The sequence below is a fragment of the Ylistrum balloti genome, unplaced genomic scaffold, assembly GCF_031769215.1.
Source record: "Ylistrum balloti isolate Yb309-2 unplaced genomic scaffold, AGI_CSIRO_Ybal_v1 Utg369932, whole genome shotgun sequence".
Taxonomy (NCBI): domain Eukaryota; kingdom Metazoa; phylum Mollusca; class Bivalvia; order Pectinida; family Pectinidae; genus Ylistrum; species Ylistrum balloti.
Window position 1 is genome coordinate 503,379 of NW_026782044.1, and position 27,880 is coordinate 531,258.

The 27,880-nt window shown below is 34.0% G+C and overlaps 1 protein-coding gene and 1 long non-coding RNA gene across 2 annotated transcripts in view; one reads left to right on the forward strand and one right to left on the reverse strand.

Moving 5' to 3' along the window:
- The window catches only part of LOC132547073 (zinc finger protein 77-like), a 239,315-nt gene that overhangs the window by 162,236 nt on the left and 49,199 nt on the right, over window positions 1-27,880 (forward strand). The window contains exon 4 of the mRNA XM_060210830.1: window positions 11,901-11,948. Coding sequence (XP_060066813.1) covers window positions 11,901-11,948 — 48 coding nt within the window. The remainder of the gene's footprint in view (window positions 1-11,900; window positions 11,949-27,880) is intronic.
- Window positions 449-26,554, reverse strand: LOC132547074 (uncharacterized). Its single transcript, XR_009554090.1, has 3 exons — window positions 26,466-26,554; window positions 1,017-1,188; window positions 449-535 (listed from the first exon to the last, which is right to left on the reverse strand). It is a non-coding gene; the product is annotated as an uncharacterized LOC132547074 (long non-coding RNA).

Sequence of the window (27,880 nt, forward strand, 5' to 3'; positions counted from 1 at the left end):
AACTATGGCGGCATCCTTGTAAACACCAACAAAGGAGACAGCTGTATGTTGTTTTGTATACCTGCCATTGATCAGCATAAAAAAAATCATTTGTGCATTTTGAGAGGTTTATGTAGCATCAGTTATCACTGATAAACACAGTATATTGTAATAGGAAGGAGTAGTGAACCACTGGGGTTCGAACTAGCGACCCTTTGGTCTCTAGCCGGACACTCTACCCCTCAACTAAAGGGAAATTGGTGACTGTTTACTCAAAATTGATCTTCAGCGAGATAGTCAATAACATTCATAGCCATAGAAACTAATGCAATAATTTTGGACATGAACGAACATCTATTTTCAAAAAAATGGTACTAATAACAAAACAGAACAATACTGAAATACTTTATTATTTGATAAAAATATGTTTTTCAAGAATCTTGAAAAATGGCTTGAGCCATTTAAAGAGGTGTTATTGGGATACCGCAATGCATGCTGGGAGAGATTGACTCCTCCTTGTCCTCGTCGTCCTCCTCCTTATCTTATCCTCCTCCTCCTAAAATTGTATTGTATTATCACACAATGAGTAATGTTGATTTAATACATTCCTACTTATTAAAACTTATGATGTGCGTTTAGTACAATGAATTATCATTATAATTCTATTGAAGAGAAATTGATTTAAGTGGGCTTATTATCATACAGGTATGATAAGAGGAGCTGACAGTTTACGAAAATGTACATTTATGATGTCAAATATTGTTCAGAAAAAAACAAACAAACAAAAGGAGCCCATTGCTAGTATGAAGATCATTGGTTGAAAAAAAAAATCATCACAAAAAATATAACATTTTTGGGAAAGATCTAACAAAATTTTGCTCCCTTTAGACATAATGCTGATTCAAAAATAGCTTTCCCTTGTTGGTAATGTGCAGTTTCTTTAATAGCTCCATCAGCGCCTACTAGTGAATGTGTCACACCTGAGCGACACTTTTGAACTGATAACACTTAACACATATAATGCAAATCAACCTCACCAAGAGTTTTGGATCCTTGTACAACATGCTGACCGTTGTAGAACTTTGTTGGTTCTTATAATCTTCTCTTGGGTGTAAATTTCTATGCTGAACAAGGAAAGCCACTATCTCGGACAAGATGTTGGACAGGAGCTTTCAATGTAAGCCATTCCATATTTATGTTTTCAGTGATCTGAAGATAAAAATGTTTTTAACATATAAAGATGCAGTGATGTGTACAGATTTCATTTCAGATGTTAATAATTTTCTATTGTACATATGTTGTACAATGTGCACACATGTGGTGTCAGGTTGTCAATAATCAGAAGACATGTTATACCAGGCGTTTAGTTGCTAAATTTTCAAAAACTTGTTTATGAATCTAACATTTTAAACCATTTATGCTTTTAACTTAAGGCGCGAGATATGGAAAAAAGTGTGTTGGGGTACCTGTTAACATTGTCTCTATAAATATTAATTATATCATTACTTCAGAATAGATCAACTGTTTATACTGTAAGGACTGTTTTTGCAGTTTTCAATAAATAAGTTCACAAAAATTAGATTCACCGCCAACAAAAGCGATTGTGCAATAAATGACCTCCATGAAAATGATATCTCTTTATGATTTAAACGTTCAAAATTCACCAACGTGTTTTCAAGCAACAAGCATTGGTATCTCAATAAGGTTAAAACTAAGTCTTTTAATGAATTGACAATGTTTGAAATTTAAGTCTTTGGGTTGATAAGTATGTATATATATATAATTTGGTATAGAGTAATGGTTCTTATATCACAACCTTTAACACTCCAGAATACATTGAACATGGAACTGACACTTAAACATGCATCCAACGCTATCAAGTCAGACTCCTTTTCATTACTACCATTGAATAACTCTTCAGTTGCATTCTTTATCATTAGAAGTACTGGGTGGAGATTTTTGGTCAGTAACTGTTGTTATTTAATTAAACATCACTCACTGCTACAATCAGTTTATAAAAAGTATGTATTAAAAAAATAGAGAAAAAGAATAGGGAAAAGTGACAAAGATATGATGTTTTGAACTAGGATCAAAGGTGTGTTCCTTTAGAAGTATGACTAACATCTTACCACCTGTGTTTTAGACTCTGATGACAAAATCGTTAGCATTTGAATGGTTCTAGTAAATTAAAGATGAAAAATCAGATTTATTTTTTTTTCGGTACCATTGCACTTGTATGAATGTTTAAGGAAAGGGTTTAAGTTTAAGCCCATCCTCCCTCTAGTACGGGACTAGGGAATAGGATCGTACATACACATACCGACTGCAATCATTGCCACCATCATAATAATAGCAAGATTATGTGTGAATTATGTCTTTTTTGAATGAAATCTATATTCGTATATAGCTATAAATATTGTTTGGAATAAAAAAAAATATGAATTCAACCATATTTTTAATAATATGAAGAAAACATTGAAATGGATTTCCTATCTGGAGATTATTTATGATGATTCTTGTAGAAGTGTTGGGACTAGGGCCAGGTACAAGGTACAGAATTTCGCCTCAACCATATTTATAAAGTATATGGAATTGCTGACTTGCATGCCATATAGCGTTAATTCAAATAATGACTGTTCATTTTGTATTTGTTGATTCTGAATTGGTTACTATTAATTTTGTACCAATCGCCTTTGAATAGGTTTCTGTTCATTTTGTACCAATCGGTTTTGAAAAGGTTTCTGTTCGTGTTGTACGAATCGCTTCATTTTGAACTGGTTACAATTAGTTTTGTACCCGAGTCTGTTGATATTGTTTTTAAGTCATTTATTTCATGATGCATACTATCTCAACACTGATCTCTATATTTTGTATAATTAGATGTTTATGAAATTAATTGTTCGTTTGGTAATGAGGTATTTTTTTACCCTTTTCAACAACTATGATATTTGTTCTGTGGTGAACTTTTCAAGAAAATAGTTTGTTGGTTTTCTGTAAATTTTATCAGTCCAGTATAGACTGTAAAAAGTGTTATTTTCAATGGGTCCAACAACCTACATTATAGATATTAAAAAGTGGCAAAAAATGTGTAAAGAAATTTGTAGTAAGTTGGCTTAAAATCAATCCTAAATGAAGAGTATTCTTTAAAATGATAACCTGGCTAAGACATGTCACTTCTGTATTTATTGTGAAAATTTAGCAATCCAACACTTGACATTCAGTCTTTTTATTGCATCTCTAGTCACTAATGTCTAAAATTTAATTAACAGATAATAATTTTGACTGTTTGTCTGTCACTGTTGATGTGATAATTGTCACGAGGATCTTACTCAGTAACGCAATGCTAATTATTGCCATAGGTTGTGTAATACTTATACGCAGAAAAGTACCTATTCAATATTTATAGATAATGAATTTATAAGTTAAGTGACCTCACTGAACTAAGAATTTTATGGATTTCAATTTATGAAGTTTTATATTTATATCATCCTGTGATAGAGCTTTATCCTAAATATAATAGATATGATCTGTATTTATCATGATACTGGCAACAGTAATGTACGACTTAGTTTGTAAGATTTGTACTGTTGTACAACAGACAGTATGTAATATATTATTAATGGTCAATGTGCACCATGCATACATCATATGCTATAAAAGGGAGACAACTCCCAGGGGAGGAAGCCCTTGAGAGACTTTAAACCCAATAGTTCACCTTTGTTTTACTGTTACCTGACAACTCTCACAACCTCATAAAATATTTGTTTTATCAATACATGCCTGATTATCTTATGGGTATATGGTACCTAGCTGTTATTTGTTGGGTGTTTTGTCTGTTCATTAGAGTTCTACTCCCAAGGAAAAGGGGAAAAAAAAGTTAGAGAAATAATAAATGTAATGTAACACAAGTAGCAGATTATTTTTCAAACTTAAAACGTGTTAAACTTCTAGTATCATTTCCATTCATTGGTTTCATTTCCATTTCAACAAGAGAATTGTCTATTGTCTAAAACTGTATCATACATCTACTTTGTACTCATGCATCTTTAATTCAACACTGCGTTACTAGAGATATTGTAGTGTTTGTGTTATATATAGTTTTCTGTACTAAAGTTGTGTCTCTCACTTCATATATAGAGTTATGGCCCTTAGTTTACAGTGATCTGCCAATGATCTGTCAATAAAGAATTGTTGAGCAAAACAACAAGTGATGAATATTTGGTGAGGTGTTTCTTTTAGTATAGTTTGTAATCTGATATTTCAACTTTAAAATCTTTCTGCATTGGAGTTTGCTTTCATTTTAAAGATGTTTGTAGAAAATGAAATATTTCATTTTTGTACACGTATTCCTCTGCTAGTTACACATCGTTACTTGTTCTCTTTCTAACTCGTGATCACAAGATTCAAAGAAGATAAAAAATCTGCCTGCAATCATGATACCGCCTACACACACAATGACAGTGGAATATCTAAAACCTTTAAAAATTTTTGTTCTGTAAAAATATCAGGATTCTGTCCCAATTTGATCTAAAGAATACCTAGTCGAAAGGAACCCAATTCAGTATCTACCAGGAGTCTGACATCAGAGGTGTTGGGCCTGAAGGGTATTGTCCATGTTTGGTCTGAAGCAATTTTCATGAACAGTGAATCTGACTTATGTTTGACCACTAGACCAGGACCCAATAGGGAATTTTTTCAGAAATGATCTATCATATTAGAAATTCCTTTTTACGTGATTAAGTAGCAGAATTAGCAAGGTGAGCAATGCTTCTAAACTATTTAGTTCAAAGAGAAAATAGTTCAGTTTATATTCAGAAAAGATGTGTCACTGAAGTGATCCACATACTGATTTTAATGATAATTCAGGTATAACTTTTCGTAATTTTAAAGTAATAACATGCATTTTACATTTTTTTCTCTATCTATTAAGAATTATAATAAGTTAGATAATTGCTAAAATCAAAGTATTACATCATTTCATTTTTATGAACTTTTCTAAGAAATTGCACATCAGCATGTTTTATATGACCAAAGAAACATTATGCTTCGAAGCTAGGTTTGGTAGTAATACCTTTCAACATTTATTTTCACATAAATATAAATACACTGCTGTAATAATCAATAGAAACAGGCTATTACATATACAGCTGGTAACAGTATTTTATATCATATATATATATATATAATAAAAGAGCTTCAAAGAAAATATGAAGATAATATTAATGTTGGTGAGAGCATTAGTATAGGGTCATTAAATCTTTAATGCATTAATAATAAACATTTTCATTAACATGTTGAACAACATTTGCAGTAATATATTATTGATATAAAGTTTTCTCATCAGTGAAACAGTTCTCTTGTTATGGAAACACGAAGAAAATACCAACATGTCAAGATAATCATAATCTAAACTCAAATTCAATGAAACTAGGCAAATATGAACAAAAGTAAAGATTTACACAGACTCCTGTGAAAAGAGAATAAGACCAGGTGTTCCAAAGAGAATGCATCTTCTGCTTCATCGATGACAAACGCTATGTTAATATTAGTCAATCATAGTAAGTAACGTCACATTCTCAAATGAGAAGAAGGTATACAACAATGGAACCAACAGGTAAACTAACAGCATCAAACAAGTCCAGCTTCATATTGCCCCAAGAGATAGAACATTTCTCTATGAGATCACTCTGACATCTGTAAACATTTGATGTACAAATCATGTTTGTATTGGTTTCAATATTAGTTTCTTAATTCTACCATCAAAGAAATACAATTTTTTAGGAATTGTAAGTACTGCATGTAGGATCACAAACATTGGCGATAAATCTTTCTATCTATTTTGATGAAATTCGTTTCAGACCATTCATAAAATATCAACGTTTCCTTTAGGATGTAAACCAGGGCCATGTCTACAGAGGTATTGGCTGTGACAGCTCAGCTAATTAGAGCATTTGACCAATGTAATGACAGGTGAAGAGTTCAGGTGCATTGCTTGATGTTCCTTGCCTGTGACAGTTTGTGTTTATTAGGAAGTTAAGAAAGGAACTGGTCTTTGCTGACATTGTTATATCCTTGAGCAAGACACTTTACCGTAATTGCTCTGGAAAATTGTTACTGGTTGTTACAAGAAGACCCTGACTCAAAATGACCCTGGCTGTTAACAGGGTGATAAACCAGACAACAAACATGTCTGTAAACATAACGTATATGATTGAAAGGTTGATGGAAAATTCAGTAGCATTCTACTGATAAGTTGATGGAAAATTGAAATACTTTTAAATCTAGAATTTTTTTTTCTTTTAAAAAAGAACGTGCTGTGTGCCTTTTTAGTAGTTAAACTTCTTAGTGCTAAATTTTGTTCTGTGATGCAGGTCGTTTTTTCCTGAAATCCTACATAGCAATTTAACCTTTAGTTAGCTTTTTTCTATAATGTAGGACTCCTATTAAGCTTGATGTCGCCAGGAGTTTCACATTAAGATCATATCATGATGGTTGATCTCATTTCTTTCTACAAATTCCAAACCAAAATCAGCAAGGGAGTTGCTTCTTGAGTGAATAGAAAAAATGGGATAAAAATATTTTGGAAATCTATCTTTCTGTGTAAGTTTTTCATCCTCACAAGCCAAATTTGCTATAATACTAATGATTCCACTGTCACCTTAAAATATAGTACTGGCAAGATTAGGTTTTGAAGTCTTCTACTTTTAAAAATGAAATAAAGCAGCCTGCTGTTTCTTGTCAATTCCTAATATAAAAACAATTCACTGGTCATTATTATTCAATAAAACGAAGAAAGTTTTATCTATAAAAGCAATGAGCAAATACCAACATTAGAACAGAATCATATTTCAAACTCAATAAACTCAACAGAATATGACCATATGAAAGACTACACAAAGATTCCTGTAAAAGGTATAAACCAAGGAGAATAAGACCAGGTGTTTCAGAAGAGTAACTGTCTTCTGCTTCATAGATTACACTCGCCATTTACATCTTGGTCAATTCAAATCAGTAATGTCAAGGCATACAACAGAACCATTTACAGGCAAAATAACAATCATTAAGCATGTACAGATTCATAAAAGTAGCCTTCGAAAGTTCATTTCTCCATGAATGTCAAAAATATATTTTCAAAAATGTTAAAAATGTAAGGTCAAAGCATGCTTACACAACTTCTTGTTGTGGTTGTGAATCATAAAAATTGAAGAAGATTTAATATATTGGTAATTTGAAATCTTTGTGGAAAAGGTATGCATGACCCTGAGAAGATAAGATAAGAGATTTTTTTTCTTGTTCTTTCAAGATATTTGCATCAAATTCATTATGTAACATTTTAATTTAAAAAGGTTAGATTAAAAAGTTTAAGTCAGTTCAATTGTACATCAATGGTGGGTCCTTAAAGGCTCTCATTCTAAGATTGCTTTTACCCATTTTTTTCATATGAAATTAATTTCTTGACCTTTACTATAAATTGAAATGTTGTGTCTTATTTTATCTTTTAGTGCAGACTTTGTCACGATAGTTCATTGCTGCAGTAGAAGAGTGTAAACAGTGATAGTAAAAAGAGACAGATAGAGTTAAATAGTAGCTAGGAATAACATATTTATGTTTACTCAGTATTAAGTACATTGTTTCATGTTTATTGTATCTATTTGTGAATTATGATTCAGTAACGTTCTCGCCTAAACTACCAAACAATAATATAATATATTTATGAATAACAAACCTTGTAAAATTACAAACATGTTTTAAAAAGTGAGTTTGAAAAGTTTTAAGGTTTGTGAGATGTGTAAGCCTGCAGTATCGATCGCAGTTAGACAGATAGGAATATCAGGGATAGGCTGCAGGAAAAAAGCTGTTACGAGGTTGATGGGAAAAGAAAAAACTGCATCACAGTGTGCATGCTGGAAACTTGAAACTGGAGCACACGATGCAGTTGACAGTATAGTGTGTGTAGGAAGGGGGTTACGTAATAATATTGATTTTTGTAAACACAACTTTAGCAGCATTCCTCCAATGAATTACCAGCGCTGTACACACAGAATTTTAAATAGGTATTTTAGTGGTTTCAACAAATGCACACAAAAAATTCAAATGTCTATTAGTTTGAGTTTCATTGTGAAAAGCTTTGCATCTTCTAAGACTAGCTGCCACTGCCAACATGCTGCACCCACCGGCAGCTAATTCTTCACCTTCCACCGCAGAAATGAATTGGTACAAGGGTCTTCTCGAAGGTCAGTGACACTATTTTTTTTGCCATGGTAATATTGGCCACTAGCAGATCAGTGTTTGACATACGGGTATCAGTCCTGGGTTACTGTGTAGTGGATCATGGTTCACACTCTAGCTACTTGTGTGGTGGCTTCAATATCACATCAATATAAAGAGATGAAGAAGATACTACAACCTTGTTTTAAGGTGTGCAGTGTCACCAAGGCTGTAAAAGTACCAAACTATTATATGGGCTGGGTGTTAGAGTAAAAAGAATGAAGCTACTAGATACAAGTATTTGAGACAATTTTGTATTTTAAGAATCAACACAACAGTTCAGTTCCTCTTGGAATTGGTTTGAATACATGCCTGTTGAGTCAAATGGTAGTTTATTTGATACACTTGGGCAATAACCTTGTTATTTTATTGTCAAGGGAAATTTTTATAGATGTTTGTTTGGCATTTTCTAAAGCTTAATATTATCTAACTTCTGGGTATATTACAGGTAAGTTCAGAAAACAATTATGATGATAAAAATTAAACAATAGTTTTATAATTCATCTCTGTTTAGTTTGGTCATACATGTGTATTGGCTTTAATTGAATTGAAATTTAACAAAATTCAAAAACTGTGGTTGAGTTGTCTCCCCTAAAATTTTCCTTTAAACTATATTTCCTTTCAAACTTACTGTATATATAAAGTTTGGACATTCTTGTAAGCACAAAGTTTAATGAAATGGTTGTAAATTATGCAACTTATTTTGTTATTTTATTTTGAGTACAAAGTATGGTTTAAAACTGTAAAACTTGTTGATATCGAAAAGATTTCTAAATTTTTTTCTATTTTCAAGGACAAAATGAAATCACAAAAATTAGATACCTTGAAAATAGATAGAATTGATAAATCAACAATCTGTGTCATTACATTTTTGGAAAAACCTCCTTTTATGCTTCAAGGTTTTGACGTTTCAACGTTGACAGTAGGAGACAGGAAGCCATTTTAACATCACATATACCTCCTTAATAGATACACAAGTTAATTTTGTAGGACAATAAGTTTCAGAAGCTGTTTATAGATCAACTGCACTGGTCTGACTCTGCAGATCAATACAGGTAGAATATATCACTGTTGCACCACCTGTGCACACATAAATATGTAATAGTGATGACATCACTGGATTTTGTAACAGTCAATACTAAATCTAACTTCAATTTTGAATTTTACTTCCTGGTTTGAAAAATCAATCTATCATCTGAAAAAAATTTAATGTACAGTTGTTGGTAAAGAGACATAGTCTTTCCCAATTCCTTTTCTTTCTTTCTTTCTTTCTTTCTTTCTTTCTTTCTTTCTTTCTTTCTTTCTTTCTTTCTTTCAGTTGAATCAATGGCTTTAGGAAGTTCATCATGTTACATTGTAACATATTGCATTTTTATCTGGGTTTTCTTTCACAATATAAAAATCAACTACTTTTTTTGCCACATTTTATGATTGATGATTAGAGTGGTCCTCTCCACCCTCACTCCCTTATTACTCTCTCAACCCTCATCCCTTTACTACCTTTTCCACCCTCAACCTCCTTTTCCCCTTCCTTTCCTCTCCACCTTCACCCCCTTACTGATCCCCTCTGCCACAATCCCGTTCTACTCTCTCCAGCCTCACCCCACTACTACTTTCTCCAACTTCATCCCCTTAATACTCTCCAGCCTCACCCTTTCACTTCCCTTTCCAGCCTCAACCTCTTACTACTTTTCCCATCCTCACCCCTTTACTTCTCTTTCCACTCTCACCCTCTTACTTCTCTCTCCAGCCTCTACCCCCTTTACTCCTCTTTCCACTCTCACTCTCTTACTTCTCTTTCCAGCCTCTACCCCCCCCCCCTATTGATCCTCTTCCATCCTTTCCACTCTGATCCCCTTACTACCTTCTCCAGCCTCATCCCCCCCAACCTTGTTGATCCCCTTCCATCACACCCCCTTACCTTCTCCAGCCTCATCCCCCCCAACCTTGTTGATCCCCTTCCATCACACCCCCTTACTACTATCTCTACCCTCTCCATCGCACCCTTTACTTCTCTTTCCACTCACATCCCCTTACTACCCTCTCCACTCTCAGCCATTTACTTCCCTCTCCAGCCTTGTATTGACCCCCTCCACTTCACCCCCTTACTTCCCTCTCCAGTCTCACCCCCTTAGTGACCCCCTCCACCTCACCCCCTTACTTCTCTCTCCAGCCTCACCCTCTTAGTCACCCCCTCCACCTCACCCCCTTTCTATTTCTCCAGCCTCACCCCCTTAGTGACCCCCTCCACCTCACCCCCTTACTTCTCTCTCCAGCCTCACCCTCTTAGTGACCCCCTCCACATCACCCCCTTTCTATTTCTTCAGCCTCACTCCCTCCTCCTCACCCCCTTACTACCCTCTCCAGCCTCATCTCCTTTGTTATCCTTTCTTGTCTGAATATTTATACATATCCACAACCTTCAATTGGAGGTTAGAGTGATAATTTTGATCTTTGATGTAGTTTGTAATTTAATAAAGACCAGGAAGAAGACATGTTGTGAATTGCCTTGCAAAGTTTAATTACCCTTTCCTGCTGTTGTATCCTCAAGATGAGTAATTCAAAAAACAAAAAAGAAACTCTCTACATTTTAATATCCTATTAGTTTTCTTTGATATTTGTCACCAGATAATACAAATTATTACAAGATAGGGCTAAACCCATGCATAAAAAGGTACAAAATAAGAGCATTTTTAGATCACCTGAGACAAAGTCTCATGATGATCTTTTATGATCACTTTTTTTCCAGCATTGTTAATTGTCCTTTGTAGACAATTTAGTCTCCTTCTAGAAGACCACTGAACAAATTTCAGTGAAATTTTGCAACAAGAATTTATCTTGACCCATATTCAACATTCCAGGGATCAAAAATTATCGAAGACATTTAAACAACTTCTCACTAGCCAATTGACCAGAATAATGATATTTGGCTGGAAGGTTTCTGGGATTAAGTCTCACTAACGTTTCTGAAAAAAAAAATGTTTTTGACTAATATTTAGGGTCATAGAGGTCAAATATGTTTAAAACATTCAAATGACCTCTTTCTAATCAACCAGAAGGCATAAAATTATGATATTTGGCTGGTATTTAGATAAAATTCAGTTTGGGGAAAGAAATAGTCACAAGGATCAAATTGTCTAAACCTTCAAATGGCTTCTTCTCAATATCCAAGACTTTGTTGAATTTATTATTGAAAAGTATTAAATACTAGGTGAGTAATGCAGGCCAAATGGGCCTCTTTAACTGTCTAAATCCCTAAAGTACTTAACTGAACTAATATCCCCTGAATGCATATGATACTTTTTGTTTTCAAAGTGGGACATTGACAAACAGGAAAGGAAAATAAGTGAGAAAAATCAATTGAATTTGTTTTTCTGTTTTCTGAGGTCACTGTTATCTTCACTTCATGGTAAAAGTTCAAATAAGAACAAAATTTTCAGAACATTTTGGCGAGGGTCATGCATAGCTCTCAAACCGCTAGTGATACCTGGATTAAGCTTGAAGCATCACTCACAAGACAACATGCATTGCCTTGTCATTAGATTGTTGTGACCCCTCATCTCAAGGTCAAAGGTCAAATAAAGATTTATTATTGATCAATAAACAGTTATCCTTTGTGAAAATAATAATAATTATGTTCTTTGTCATTTCAGATTTGTTCAAGTGGAAGCATGCTAGTCCTCACATGCCGACCAACTTCAGTGAGTTTTTCTTTGTCATTTTTATTACTTTATCTTGTGTTTATACCATGTATATAGCAATTATCATGACACTATGTAACCTGATGTTGAAATGATAATCATAGAAGTTTCTTGGCCAATAGGAAGATATCTGTGAAACATGAATAATTATCCTATCAGATGAAAGCTGTCATATATATACATATATATACATACATAAATATATATATATATATATATATATATGTATATATAAGACACGGTGTATATAGAAGATGACACAAGATTGTGTATGGTAATATTTCTGGTCAGTTCGAACAGCTGGTTATTACGAACACGTGATTTTTTCTATAAAAATAATGATTTTCTTTCTAGTGATAGTTCGAACCCTTTATAGTTTATTTCATTTACATTTCAAATTGTACAAGATATCGCAAGACTGCACATATATCTATTGATAGTGGCATTGGCGTCACAATAATCGCTCCATGTGGTCACTATTCACATTGAGATTTTAAACGCTGTGGATAGCAAGCTGTAAACGATCATCATAAGCAATTGATGGCATCAGATTACACATACATGTTACTTATTTAGCTTTGATGTAGTGTGATTTCTTTCACATGTCGTAACATCGTGCATGCGCCAGATGACGCAACTCAAGGCCCCAACTCTGTATTACAAGCTTAACAATCAGTAAATATACACGGACCATGGATGTTGCCATATGTATTGTCAATTTTGATAGATAATCTCGTCAAAACAGTCCCGATAATCATAAATTACATAAAGATTTTAACAAACATTAATCTATAATCAAATGAAGACTATTTCTACACTCAACATACCGATAATGCTAACTTCAGCCATTACACAAGCAGAAATGTGCTTTTTATGGACTGGTTTCTAATTCACAATATCTAAAGTTATGACAATCAAAATTAGACTTTTGATTTCTTAACAGTCGATTAACATGTGTTGCAGTACGGTAAGTGTTTTAAAAGATAATAATTCTATGATCACACCCCGAGAAAATGCCAAATCCAAACGGTATTTTCCTACTATGCTAAGATGCTTTTTGACACTTCATGGTGGTTTTGGCCAATGTTGACCATGATATTTCTGGAGCATAATTTTGTATAATTTGAACATGTTGAGCGGTATATACATAATCTTGTTTAAACGGACTAAAAGTTTACTGTATATCTGATGAGACTAGATACTGTATATATAAGATGGCACTAGATACTATGTATATGAGATGACACTAGATACTGTATATATCAGATGGCACTAGATACTGCATATATCAGATGGCACTAGATACTATGTATATAAGATGACAGTAAACACTATGTATATATCAGATGGCACTAGATACTGTATATATAAGATGACACTAGATACTATGTATATAACATGACACTGTGTATATAAAAGATGACACTAGATACGATGTATATATATGACATGACAATAGACACAGTGTATATATATAAGATCACACCAAATACTGTGTATTCACAAGGTGACACTAAATACTATTTATATACATATATAAGATGAAAGTAGATACTGTGTATATAAAATGACAAAAAATACTATGTATCTATAAGATGACACTACATTATATATATATATACATATAAGATGACACTTAATACTATGTATATACAAGATTACACTACATACTATGTATATATATATATAAGATAACACTAGACAAGGTGTACATATAGGATGATACGAGATACACTGTTGCTGTTTCCTCATTTTTTTCCCACAAGATATCTGATTACAAAAATATTCAGGTTGATCTGCAGATAGTTTCTACTTGCAACTGTCAAGGCGATGACATAGAATCAATTGATCAAGAACGTGCAGGGGAATGTTCCGCTGTAAATCTGTCCACAACGTATTTTAAGATAGGGACATCTCTTACAGTAACATACAGTTTCGTAACTATTGATTTTTTTCCTCACATGGAGTTGAATTCTGCATGCCTATTGCAACCTGCCCTCTTTCTGTTCTGATCAATATGTGGATATCAAACTACAAAGAGTGGTACCCTCTGTACAGTACCTGCAAGCAACAATGTACAGCTCATATCTCATCCACTGATTTTTTTCTGGTCTTTTATTGTTTCCAGAAGGGAAAAGCTTTAAACTAATGGATATTTGTTTTTAAAAGTTGAAAAATATTGAGAAATGTGATATACTAGCTACCAAGACAGTGCCTGCAAAAAGATGACATCCTAACTGCATGCATATCTGTATCCAGTAAGATTTGATTAATTGTTATGCAGAATTTTACACTTTCCATATTTTTTGATGCCAATAAGTATTTCATGTAGATGGGGTCATCACTGATCTAGATGTCCTACTTTCCAGCTATCACTGATCTAGTCATCTCATATTTAAGCAACCACTAATTTGCTTGTCCCATATTTCAGTCGCTACTAATCTGTTTTTTTTTCTGTCCAACCACCACTAATCTGGACACCACTAATCTGCTAGTCCCATAATTCAACCACCACTAATCTGGACACCACTAATCTGCTAGTCCCATAATTCAACCACCACTAATCTGATTGTCCTTCTGTCTAACCACCACTAATCTGGTTGTCCCACTGTCCAACCACCACTAATCTGGTTGTCCCACTGTCCAACCACAACTGATTTGGACACCACTAATCTGCTAGTCCCATATTTAATCCACAACTAATCTACTTGTCCCATATTTCAACCACCACTAATCTGATTGTCCTTCTGTTCAACCAACACTAATCTGGTTGTTCTACTGTCCAACCACCACTAATCTGGTTGTCCCACTGTCCAACCACCACTAATCTGGTTGTCTTATGTCCAACCAACACTAATCTGGTTGTTCTACTGTCCAACCACCACTAATCTGGTTGTCCCACTGTCCAACCACCACTAATCTGGTTGTCTTATGTCCAACCACCACTAATCTGGTTGTCTTACTGTCCAACCACCACTAATCTGGTTGTCCTACTGTCCAACCACCACTAATTGGGTTGTCCCACTGACCAATCACCACTAATCTGGTTGTTAGTGAATTGTGACTTCAGCCATCATGTATGTTATGTAGATTGTATAAATACTGACTGTACATATATATGTATAGTTACAGGATCAGTTCTCAGACTCAAAGTTATACTAACTATACATTAAGTGTAACTTAGTTAGACTTGTCTGCCTGTTCACTGAGCAAGGATATGAACTAAAATGCAGACCATCTAAAGTGTTGATTGTGATATTAAAAGTGAAAGTCATTGGAGATGATTTATTTTCAAATTGTGATGTAATTTAGACTTTTAACTGCTACATAATTACATTCCATATGGTTTAATTTCATAATTTTGATCCAATATTGAATCTATGTGGAAACATCAATTTTCTGTGGAAGAAAACATAAAACTTCACATTATTTTGTCGCCTGTTAACCTCACACTCTCAGCAGGAAGTCCATAAATCAGTTTTCTGCGGTTATATTTGGAGGGGTTTTCGGTAGAATCTATCCGCTGTAAGTGGAAGCTTAAACTGTTTGTGGTCTCTTTTAAAACTTTTTCTCTTATTCAATATGTTATCTTTATTCTCACATTTTTACTCATTAAATTGTATATGAATTTAAATGAGGGGTGTAGAAAGAGTTTTTATGAGCTCATTTATATTTTCCCTGATAGCATAGACAGATAAATTTCCAATCTTTTAATTGACGCTTATCAAGTATTTGAAAAGGCATCTTACTTCCTACATGTTTTATTTGGTAGTGCTTAATTAGCTACAATGTACTATGCATGGAAGCCATTGTTGTTAAAGTACTGTTGGTATGAGAGATGCCAGCCTGTTATTACTATGCTATATAAGCTGGAGGAGCCGAGGAAGTTGGGGGGGGGTTCCCATCACCCAGTGTATTATGTAATAAGCCTAGAGGCCACCATAGTTACATAGTCTCTCACTCATAGCAGAGGGATAAGCTTATTACAGGATGGGTGGTATGGCATTTGTTGGCATTTTTACTAAAGGTGTAGAACACGTGAAAGTTTGGCAAGGTAGCAGAGCATGGGCTTATTGAAGGATGGTAAATGTACATCTAATGAAATAGGGGATATCTGCTGTACAATCTACTGAAAGTTCAGAATTTCATATTATAGATGTATGTCATACACAAAGATTAGTAAAAACACTGGAATATTGACAAAAAACTTCATATATTTATATATATTCATATACATATATGTATATATTAGATGATTCATAAAAATTCTTCTGTTTTTAGATCATCTAGTTATCTAGAATCAGCTGGTAAACCAATTTGAGGGGAATAACTTATGTATGATTATTGAAATAATGTGTAAAGTAACATATTTCTTAAAGTAACAGATTGTTTTATTATGTTTTATTATTTTTTAATCTATCATCATTGGATGGTAGACTGTTCCAATTGCCTGTCTGTCTTCCCGTCTGTGGACACAATTTTGTACTGCCTAATCTTCCCAGGATAATGGGATAATTTCATAGAAAATATGCACATATGTTATACATGACGTGCTCTTTTGTCTCCCAGAACACTGTTAGATTCCTTCAATTTTTTTTACCAGAATAATGACTTAATCATTATTTATTATGAAATGATCCTCAGAAAAAGGTATGATTTTGTATGGATATATATGTTTAAAGTAATATAGGCATGGATGTAAGTTATATTTCTGACACAATTTAGAGGTCAATGGGTCAAAGGTAACAAATACATTACAGTACTAAAATTATCAATTATCTCCAAAATAGCAGGTACAATATGAAAGAGAGAAACTTCAGAGATCATAGGGTTGAGGTTTTGCATAACAAATATATGATAGTCAGGTATACTAATATACATTAGAGAATTATAGATATTGATGAAGTTTTAATAGAATGCTGCATGACTGTCATGTGGTCAAAGTTCAAAGGTCATGAATACATTACACAGTCGTGCAGCTTCAGTGACTGACAACCTGGAATTAGCTTATCCATCTTGCTTTTTTCTCAAGCCTAACAATAAGTCATACTAACATTGTTATGGTTGGTCAATATCTTCTAGAGATTTAATCCTTAATGATTTTTCTATAGGTGTCTGCTTAAATATAAAGCTGGTACTCTTCATGCATAAATATTTTAGTAAACTACTTACAAATATGTCTTACATAAAAATCATGTCTTTGCAAATAATGTTTTTATGTTTCTTCTATTTTCACAGACTTATGGCCTTGATACGTCTGCATGTCACAAGTTATGCTTTACTTGTCCTTTATGTAGATTCAAGCTTTGATATCATGTTGCATTTTGCATATATTATGTATTATGATGTAATCTTGCATTATTGCAAACACAGCTGTATTTGTTAACATGACGTCATCTGTCCTGTTGCTAGACTTCAGTTCCTCAATAGATTTTTACTCATTTTCCAAATCCAAGTCCCTATAGGGACAAATAGCTGCTAGAGCCACCAGAGTAGGAGGGGGAGTGTATTAGTAAGCCCTTTCAGGTGACCTGAGGACATATCAGATCTATTGACTAATAAATACTATGTTATAATGATTTGATCATGTCGGTAAACAGCAACTACAGTGTGTTCTCAGCTCATAGAGAATTTACCAGTAATAAGGACTACAAGACAAAATTGCTGATGTGAATCCACCTTACTATACCCGGTGAAGGAAAACTGATGTACTGTGGTAAATTTGTACACAAATCATTCCTTATCACTAAGTTGTTAAGAGCTTTTGATGGCCAAATACTTGTCAAATTTATCATAAAAATGTCATTTTAATCTTTAGATTAATATTTCCAATAAAATCTGATCTGATATTCACAAATAACTCAGATTGGATTTTAATTGACTGTAAGGCAGATTCTCTTCAATCTATCTTCTTTTAGACTAATTCCCTTTGTACTTCAGTTTTCAATTTTTTTTTTGTCATTTGGATTTTGCCTGTTGGTTTATATGTAACAAAATCTTGGTTATTCTTTAAAGGAACAATTTAGAAAAAATTGAGCAGATTTTGAAACTGTTGTTGAGTTGTTGAGATAGTAGATTTCAAAAACTTAAACTATTGCTTTTCTTATTCATAACCCCAACCCCCCTCCCCCCCTCCCCTCCCTCACCTCAACCCCAAACCCCAAACCTGCCCAAACCCCATACCCTGCACAATAAAATTGTTAAAGGGAGAGGTGTATAGTGGAATCAGGTTGTCCATCCACCCATCCATCTATACATCCATCCACCCATCCATCTATACATCCATCCACCCATCCATTCATCCATTCATCCATCCATCCACCATCCATCCACCTATCCACCCACCCATTCATCCATCCATCCATCCATCCATCCGTCCGTCCATGCATCCATTTATCCATTCATCCATTCATCCATCCATCCATCCATTCATCCATCCATTCATTCATTCATTCATCATCCATCCATCCATCTATTCATCATCCATCCATCCATCCATCTATCCATCCATCCATCCGTCCGTCCGTCCATCCATACATCCATTTATCCATCCATCCATCCATCCATCCATTCATCCATCCACCATCCATCCATCTACCCATCCATCTGAGCATATAGTTACCAACTTTGTCCATCCATCCGTCTTTCTGTCTGTCCTTTTCATGCCAGGAGATGAATATTTGTGTGTAATTTGCAGTGAAATAATTGCTCTATACAGTCACATTTCACAAGACATCTCTTCAGTTGCTACCCATTACAGTTTACCCCACAGTAACTTTGATTCTCTGTCTTTGTTCCGTAACATAATGATCATATGATAAATTCTGGTCCAAAATATTAAAACATACTTCATACAGGTAGGGACTGAAGTTGATAATAAATCACAGTATAGCCATGCATATTCTATTTATAAACTTGTTTCAATTTAGATAAATGAAATACCAAGACATGAACCCGTTATTTTAATATGTGATATACATTCCATAATTGATATTTGTTCTAATATATTGCAATACTTATGGTAACAAAAGTTACATTACACAATCAGTAATGCAAGAAAAACAATCTGGATTCAAAGTTAATGCAGAAAGACAGCAACAGGAAACAACGAGACAGCAAGACATTTCTACTCAAGATAGAAGCAGCCTGTGTAAAGCAGTAGAAAGCAGGTAAATGGGTCATTTCAGCAATGTCAAAGCAGTAAAACATATTTCGGTCACTCAGTGATACTTGAAAGTAAACTAGGTCACCCAACCAGTCAGAAAAGTATCTAGGTCACTCAACCTAGCAGGCAGGTATCTTAAGTCAACAAACCACTAGGCAGGTATCTTGGCCATCCATCTAACTAGCCAGTCACCTTATCAACCTGAAGAAGATATTCAGATCACCATACACAACCAAGCAGGAAGTTATCTACATCACTCAATCAAACAGGAAGGTACTGTGATCACCTGAACAACCGGAAAAGTATTTAGGTCACCAAACTACCCAGAAAGGTATCTAGGTCAATCACTCAATGAGAAAGGTAGCTGGATCACCCAACCAACCAGGAAGGCCAGCATCTAGATCATACTACAAATCAGTAAGTTATCTAGGTCACTCAACAAGCCCAGAAAGTATCTAGGTCATTCGACAAACCAGGAAGGTCTCTAGGTCACTTAACAAAGCAGGAACATATCTAGGTCACTCAACAAACCAGGAATGTATCTAGGTCAATCAATTAAGCAGGAATGTATATAGGTCACCCAGTAAATCAAGAAAAATGTCTATGTTACTCAACAATTATGAGGCATGGTCAGTTCTATGACCTGTTCCCAGACTGGAACATCTTGACACCAAAATAAAAAGGAAATAGTGTGTAATTTTTGGACAAGTAAACCATTCCAATTAACTATAAAGCAATTAGGTCTCTCATGCTTCTGTTTCAACATTAAAGGGTTATATGGTTTCTTATATAGGTAACTGTATCACTGAATTCTAAGGCACCAGGGACTTTTATTTGAAAATTACCAAAAGTAGACTTTTGGAACGTTCAAAGGAAAAAATTGAAATAAACAACAGATCTACAAAATGTGTTAAGTCTTGTAGTTGTATTTACTAACATACACTTACTCATGGTGATGTGAAATAAATAGTAAATAAAAGTATTATTAATCAACAACATTTAACTTGAAAATGTTTTATATTCTCCATGTTTTAATTTACAGTGATTGATTTTCAGAAGTTTGTTTTAATGGTGGCAGTAAATTGTATGCAATACTAAGTAGGTTTACTGACAAAGTTTCTATTTTGGGGATGTTTTAGATAGTTTTTTTATTTATATCTTGATTCTAGCAAGAGTTCATATCTTTATTAAACAATAAACTTTGAAAAAATAGGTAGAATATCTCTTATTAAGAGAAAATATGCAAAATACTACAAACAAATTTTCATTTCAGACATACAAAGTTTCATTTTCAAGATATGTTTATATGTTCCTACAATCTAAACCACTGTTAAGAAAAGAAATCACTTTGTAAAAATTGGACTGATTACATGAATAAAGAAGTTCTAAAATCTGTAATTCTGTTAGGAATGTGCAAATAATCAACACTTAACAGTCATAGTTACTACATAGTTTAGAAAATCTAATGCCATGATATTAATAATTATGATAATCATTCTGGAAAAAAAAGGATGATCAGAATATAAATTAAAACCCTGGGACTTCCAACAACCTTTGTGAGAGAATGGGAATAGAATTACATTGTGCAGGTGGGTTAGCAAGCTTTTCATTTGTGATGGTGTTCAATTTTGCTGAAATAAAAGCATTCCTCACAGAGATGTATTCATTAGAATACGTGTTCAGCTGGGCACAGTTTTTTAATTGGAAATTTACTTGAAGTTTAGTTTAGTCCTTGAAATTTCCAAGGTCATTCACACAGCTAAGTTAAGGAAAAATCGATGTTTATAAAAATACATGCAAAATGTATGGGTTTTTTCCCTTTAAGATGCAAATACATAATGAAATGTGTTTTCAGATAAATATGCATTTACCACTATATATTGGGCTGAACATAATAATTCTTCTTTTTTTTTCTTTTAAATGCAGCATCTTGGTGTTCCTTGGCTTCAAGAGATCTTTAGAATTTGTCACAAGAGAGCTTTCATGTTATGGAGGAAGTCTTAGATATTATAGTCTTTTTGGAGCATTACATTTCTAATCAATATGTTTTGTAATGAATTGAAGCCATTATATTATTTTCTACAGATAGCTGATATGTTTTTACACTCAAATGGCCAGTGATTTTGTAGTCACTTTTTATACCCCTGTCAAATATTTTGATGGGATGTAGTTATGGCATTGTCCATTTGTCCGTCTGTCTTTTAAACTTTTTTTGTCTGCAAATTTCCTCCCACAGGTTTTCAGCTGATGAATTTGAAACTTGGTAGGCTTAATCAATATGATATTAAAATTGTGTTTTTCTAAATGGCAATTTGATTCACCTGTATAAGTAAGAGTTATTGCCCTTTGTTTTTTTAAGTGTTTCGATCTCTTTTCTCAGTTTTCAACTGATTGATTTCAAACTTGGTAGGTCTGATCACCATGGTGTGAAGTTGTGTTATCCTGAACTGCAGTTTGATTTGATTGCATTTGGAAAAGAGAGTTCCCCATATTGTTTTCATAATGTGTATGTTGTCCGGAGATTTCCTTTTTTAGCTTTCAACCAATTCTTTCAAAATTGGTAGGCTTAAATCACTATAACATGTTGTGTTTGTCTTTTTGATTTGATATGACAGTATATTGAAGAGTTACTGTCCTGTATTAGTTTCATGATGTAAATCTTGTGTAGAGATCTCCTAAGTTTTTATTGGCTTTTCAAACTTTGTAAGCTTTATAAATATGGCATGAAAATATGTTTCCCCTGAATGGTAATGGCAGTTGTACGCTACAGTTTTTGATAGCCTCATTGTCCTTAGTTTATTTTTGGTATGTTTTTTCCTCAGCATTTTAATCCTTTACTGAGATTTTCTAATTCAGTTCAGCTTTTGATTCAAGAACATTTCAAAATGTTACTGCTGTTATCTTTTCAGCATTTTATTTTTCTTTAAAGATTTATTCTTTCAGTATTCAACTCACCTCTTTAAAACTTATGTAAGTATGCTTCAATTTATCATCAAAACATATAGCACTGATTTCCCTCTCGGTATCTTTGTTTAATATTACATTTACCAAAGAGGAAAGAGCCAACGATGGTCAAATATGTTGGTAGGGTCTTTAAGCAATAAATCACTAAAAAATGGAGATGCTCAAGAAAGGTCTTGAACTCAGCAACAGTGATTCTGATAACATAGCTTCAATGCCCAATTCTTCCAAAGGCAATGTACTGACTACAAAGAACAAGGAGATGAAAGTGAGGGTACTTATTGCTAGGATGAAGGAAGATCAGACTTGTAAAGATGATCTACAACACATCTATCATATAACTTATTTTTATAAACAATATTATTATTTTTATTGAGCTGTAAAGAAGAATTATATAACATCTTCTCTTGTATAATATACAATACTGATTGTACATTAATAACATCCCTATAAAATTATGTCACATGACAAGGTTTCCACATTTTGGGTACGTTAGGGACTGAGATTTGTTGTAACTTGGCCCTAACAAGCCATAACTGTTGAAACTGGTCAGCATAGTATACTACCTACTCATGATGTGAAGCTGATTAAAGTTGAGAAAACTCCTACCTGATGTCTTCTTATTTACTGTACTAATTTTGAGGTGTATCAGGAAAATTTCTTTGGGAAGAGATGGGGTCATGATGTATGTTGTTACTACAGTGGATAGTAATTTCTGCGAATGCTAATTTTCTAACTACAGTCACAGATCCCTATGATTTAAATATCATGGCTTTTCCTTTTTTATATTTATAATTGATAACTCACAATTGTTTCAGTTTTTCACGTTTATTTGATGGTGAATTTATCTGTATTTTCCTTACATATACCTAGATATAGTTAGCCTTACTGATATATTAGTATTAATTAGCCTTTATACAATAACAACATATATTTATATTTGTAACTGAAGTTTTGACTTAGCCATTTACTCATTATTTATGTAGTCTTCAATACAAGCTGAGTGACTGGAATACCATATCTCTTTAGCCTTGCCCTTTGATGGATTTTAAATTGACCATCTTGTCAGGTTGTTGACAAGAAGAGGGAGGTAACTCTTCCCAAATGTTCAGCCTTGATTAACTTGATGCTGGGCAGCTTGTCTGACAGTCATGATGAGCATGACATGCATAAGAACATTCAGCTGCTACTGAGATATACTAACAACTGTGTATATCAATCATCAGGTTATTCACCTTGCTAATACATTAAGATATTTTACACAACTCTAAACAGCATTGAATATCTTTAATTTACACCGTAAAACATACAGCTAATTGTATGGATGCCCTGTATCATCAAAAGACTTTTACTAGCATTATTGTTAAAGCCACAACAGACTGACTTCCTCCGAATTGAAATGTTTTGGCTCTTTTTATACCTGTATATACAGGTTTAGAAAAACATTGACCAAATGTTCTTGTCCTCTAGAAGTCAGTAAACACCAGTTTACACTGTCCTATCTGACCAAATGTTCCTGCCCTCTAGAAGTCAGTAAACACCAGTTTACACTGTCCTATCTGACCAAATGTTCCTGCCCTCTGGAAGTCTGTGAACACCTGTTTACACTGTCCTATCTGAACAAAAGTGCTTGTCCTCTGAATGACAGTAAATACCAGCTAACATTGTCCTATCTGACCAAATGTTCTTGTCCTCTAGAAGTCAGTAAACACCAGTTTACACTGTCCTATCTGACCAAATGTTCCTGCCCTCTGGAAGTCTGTGAAAACCAGTTTACACTGTCCTATCTGACCACATGTTCCTGTCCTCTAGAAGTCAGTAAACACCAGTTTACACTGTCCCATCTGACCAAATGTTATTGTCCTCTCGAAGTCAGTAAACACCAGTTTATACTGTCCTATCTGACCAAATGTTATTGTCCTCTAGAAGTCAGTAAACACCAGTTTATACTGTCCTATCTGACCAAATGTTATTGTCCTCTAGAAGTCAGTAAACACCAGTTTATACTGTCCTTACTGACCAAATGTTATTGTCCTCTAGAAGTCAGTAAACAACAGTTTACACTGTCCTATCTGACCAAATGTTATTGTCCTCTAGAAGTCAGTAAACACCAGTTTACACTGTCCTATCTGACCAAATGTTATTGTCCTCTAGAAGTCAGTAAACACCAGTTTACACTGTCCTTACTGACCAAATGTTATTGTCCTCTAGAAGTCAGTAAACACCAGTTTACACTGTCCTTACTGACCAAATGTTATTGTCCTCTAGAAGTCAGTAAACACCAGTTTACACTGTCCTATCTGACCAAATGTTATTGTCCTCTAGAAGTCAGTAAACACCAGTTTACACTGTCCTATCTGACCAAATGTTCAGGTCCCATGGATTTCAGCATTCAGATAAGGAACGAGACAATCAGGGTTTCTCAATATATTTACTTTTCAGGAAATCCTGTAAAACAATTAAGTCAAGCCATTGAAACTTTTTACCACTTTTTTTCACTGAACAGAAGGTTCTAATATATTAAGACAACTGTAACTGACCTGTCTAACTGCTGGACCATTAGTCCTCTTTATACAATATTCTGTCTCATCAGACTGTCTGTGCTAAATGACCTATTTTTGAAGTCTTGAACTTTAACCCCACCCATGTACATGTGCATTCCATGCCAAGCAACCAGACAACATTGAACCCAGGGACATATAGTCTGTCTGTAGAATCTATACAGGTTTATACAAATTAGTACACCTGGTCAACCAAGTATAAAATTTAATCAGGACAGTTGATAAATGATTCACAGGTAAATCATTCACACCATATAAATAAAGTTGGTCTGGAATATAGGTGTACCTATATGTGCATATATTTGATATACACAGACATGAAATATATGTGCTGACTAGCTTACCTATATGTTAATGAAAAAAACTTAACTCACTGACTGGAAACAGATACTTAGGGGAAAAAAAGTTTTTTTGTGGTTTGATCTAAGGATTTACTCTCATTTTGTTCATCTTATCAAGTGAAAACTCTAATTGAATTCAGATAAATTGAATAACTCAGATAAATTGAATAACTAACAAAACAGATTATCTAATTTTTAAATAAGTTCAACCGTGATTTTCTATCATTATATCGAAATATAGTGTTAATCTGTATCCATAGCATGTAGTTTTATTTTGATTTATTCCAGTGTTAAAAGGAAAAAAAAAACAATTAGGTTGTCCAGCCTGAAATCTACTATCTACTACATATTATATTGTTACGCAATTTAAATACTAAATTTATTGAGGTCTAAAATAAATCCGAAATATTTTCACAAGGAAATACATCAAAAATATTTCAAACACTGTTTATTTTACAGGAGCATTTTAAAAATGCACACCATTGAAGCCCAGTGTGTAATATGTTAATCTTATGTAGGAGTGTTTGGTTCATCGACACATATCAAAGTGTACATGAGGGAAACTAATAAAGCCTTACTGATAATAGGCATTATAAGGGTTATATAGAGTCATTTATACCAGTAATTGTACATTTTTCTCAGTACTTATACAGATGCATGTAACATTAATGTGACTGTATTTCAACTTTGTATCACTACTATTTCAAAACATCCTTTCATTGGGATGTTGTCATGGTGGAATGTTTAAATAATTAAAGAGCTTCTGGACAAGGTGATTTGATGCTTTAGATGATGAGTAACCATTTAATTCAATTTCCCAAAGATGTTACAAACTTCCCTCTTCACTTATCTTTCTATATGCAGATATCTGTACATGAATATACATATTCATAAAGTCTTAGTCTTAGTATGTTTACCTATAAAAGGAGACTATGAAATTTAATTAACTGATATTATGCATCTGCAGAATGTATATAGGATCAGATATACAGACATATGCAAATGATGTGTTACGAATCCATAATTATGTTGATGGTGCATGTGGGAAGTTAATGTCTCTACACCTAAATATAAAGGCAGTGAATAAATTATGACAAAACCTTTTGTTCAATGTGCATGGAACACGTCTATACTTTATGAAGGAGACAAGGACTTCAATCTAACAAAAAATAAACTGCGACTTCATAAAAAATATCTGGCATTTGAAAAATAATGAAATTACACTGTTACATAAAAATATTTAGATTTCATAGCTTGATATTTTTTTCTGTATTTCAAAGTTTAAACGTGCATATGGATACATGTGTTTTCCTGAATATAATTTCTGTATTTAAATTATAACATATCAAATGATGAAACAGCCGTTTGGATTTTTTTGATGCGGATACGTTTGAGTAGTAGGTGTGTGGTTAAGCTGTAAAAGGTTTTGTGTGTATTAGCTAGACAGGTAGTGCAGACTTGTCCTTTACTTAGTCTGAAGTGCTCTCACCTGTTCGCCTGTCATACTGCAGAATTATGCAAATACCAGTCTGTCCCTCAAACTATTAGGTTGGGTACACAGTCAGACAAGCACAACAGCAGTGACTAGTCCGCCTCAAATCACATTGATCTGTCTGGTGTATATGATCTAGGGAAACATAAAGATACAAATATACACATGATGTTATACATTATCATGTTATATTACCATGTCTATAAAAAGAATTTTGAAACAGTTAAAATAATGTATCTTAAGTATTTATAGATAAGCTCTTGTTAAAAACATGTGACCTCTGTGCTATGTGCATACATGTAAAATGCAGCAGGGCGGAGTCAATGGTTGCATTCTAAGCAGATCGGTGAGCGAGAGGCTCATTTTTTATGTGCAACTGTGCATCTTAAATGTCTAGCATAATAGGAATTTGACCTGCAGCTTCTGTTGACGGAGTGTGTGTACCTTGCGATAGTCCTGTCTACAGTGCAGTTGTGTGCAGTGTCGATACGCATGGCTGGACACGACAAACAAGTATGTGTGTTTTGTATGCACAAGGTTTTACGCTTGACTGGTTTTTTGATGCACCCTCCTGTTTTTACATTGTGCAATTGCGCATGACTGTCAAATGTGAATGAAATCAGTCTACTTGCGGTGTTATGGGAACACATAATATAGGTACGGTCCCACATGGCTTAAAAAAATATAGATATTGCTTCGTCCTCGATAAGGTATATAATACAGAGAAGCAAGGTAAGGTACACAATTGATTGTGGGCAAGGGATGGGGGGTATTATGTAATAGGGGCTGGCAGGAAAGACAACCACCATTGCCTTATTTACATGTTGCAGGGGGGAGGCGCAGTACGACAGGTAAGTCAAGTGTGAACAGTTCAGCACCTGCTGGCACATTAGTTGATACATGTCTACACACACCAAATAGCATGCAAGATTTTTTATGCAGTTCTTTCAGCCCTTAGGGTATAAACATGTAAGACATGTGATTGGATCCAACATGGAGAAAATGTAATGTCTTATTATGTCTACTTGTTCACATGTTCAGTCTGTGTACTTGGTTAGAGAAATACAGGATTCTTATCAAATCTTGGTATATATTTCTACTTTTCTCATCAGTTTAACAATTTTGATCGTCTTCATTATGCTAAAGTGGATTTTGGTGGACAGAGGGATTTTGTGGTACTGACTGTTGGTGGCGCGGTAAATAATCCAGACAGACATCGCCCCGTGATACTAGTCCTGTAATGTATTAGCGTGTATAAGCCAAATGCATGTACTGCAACTTCCATGTTGTAGAATTCGGTTCATGTAAAGGCAAATGGGGTCAGCAATGGTGGAGGCCATATGAATATCTTAAGGTTTTTTTTCTCCATGATTTGTGATTTCACGGTAGGTAGCTCTTCTTTACCTGCGAAT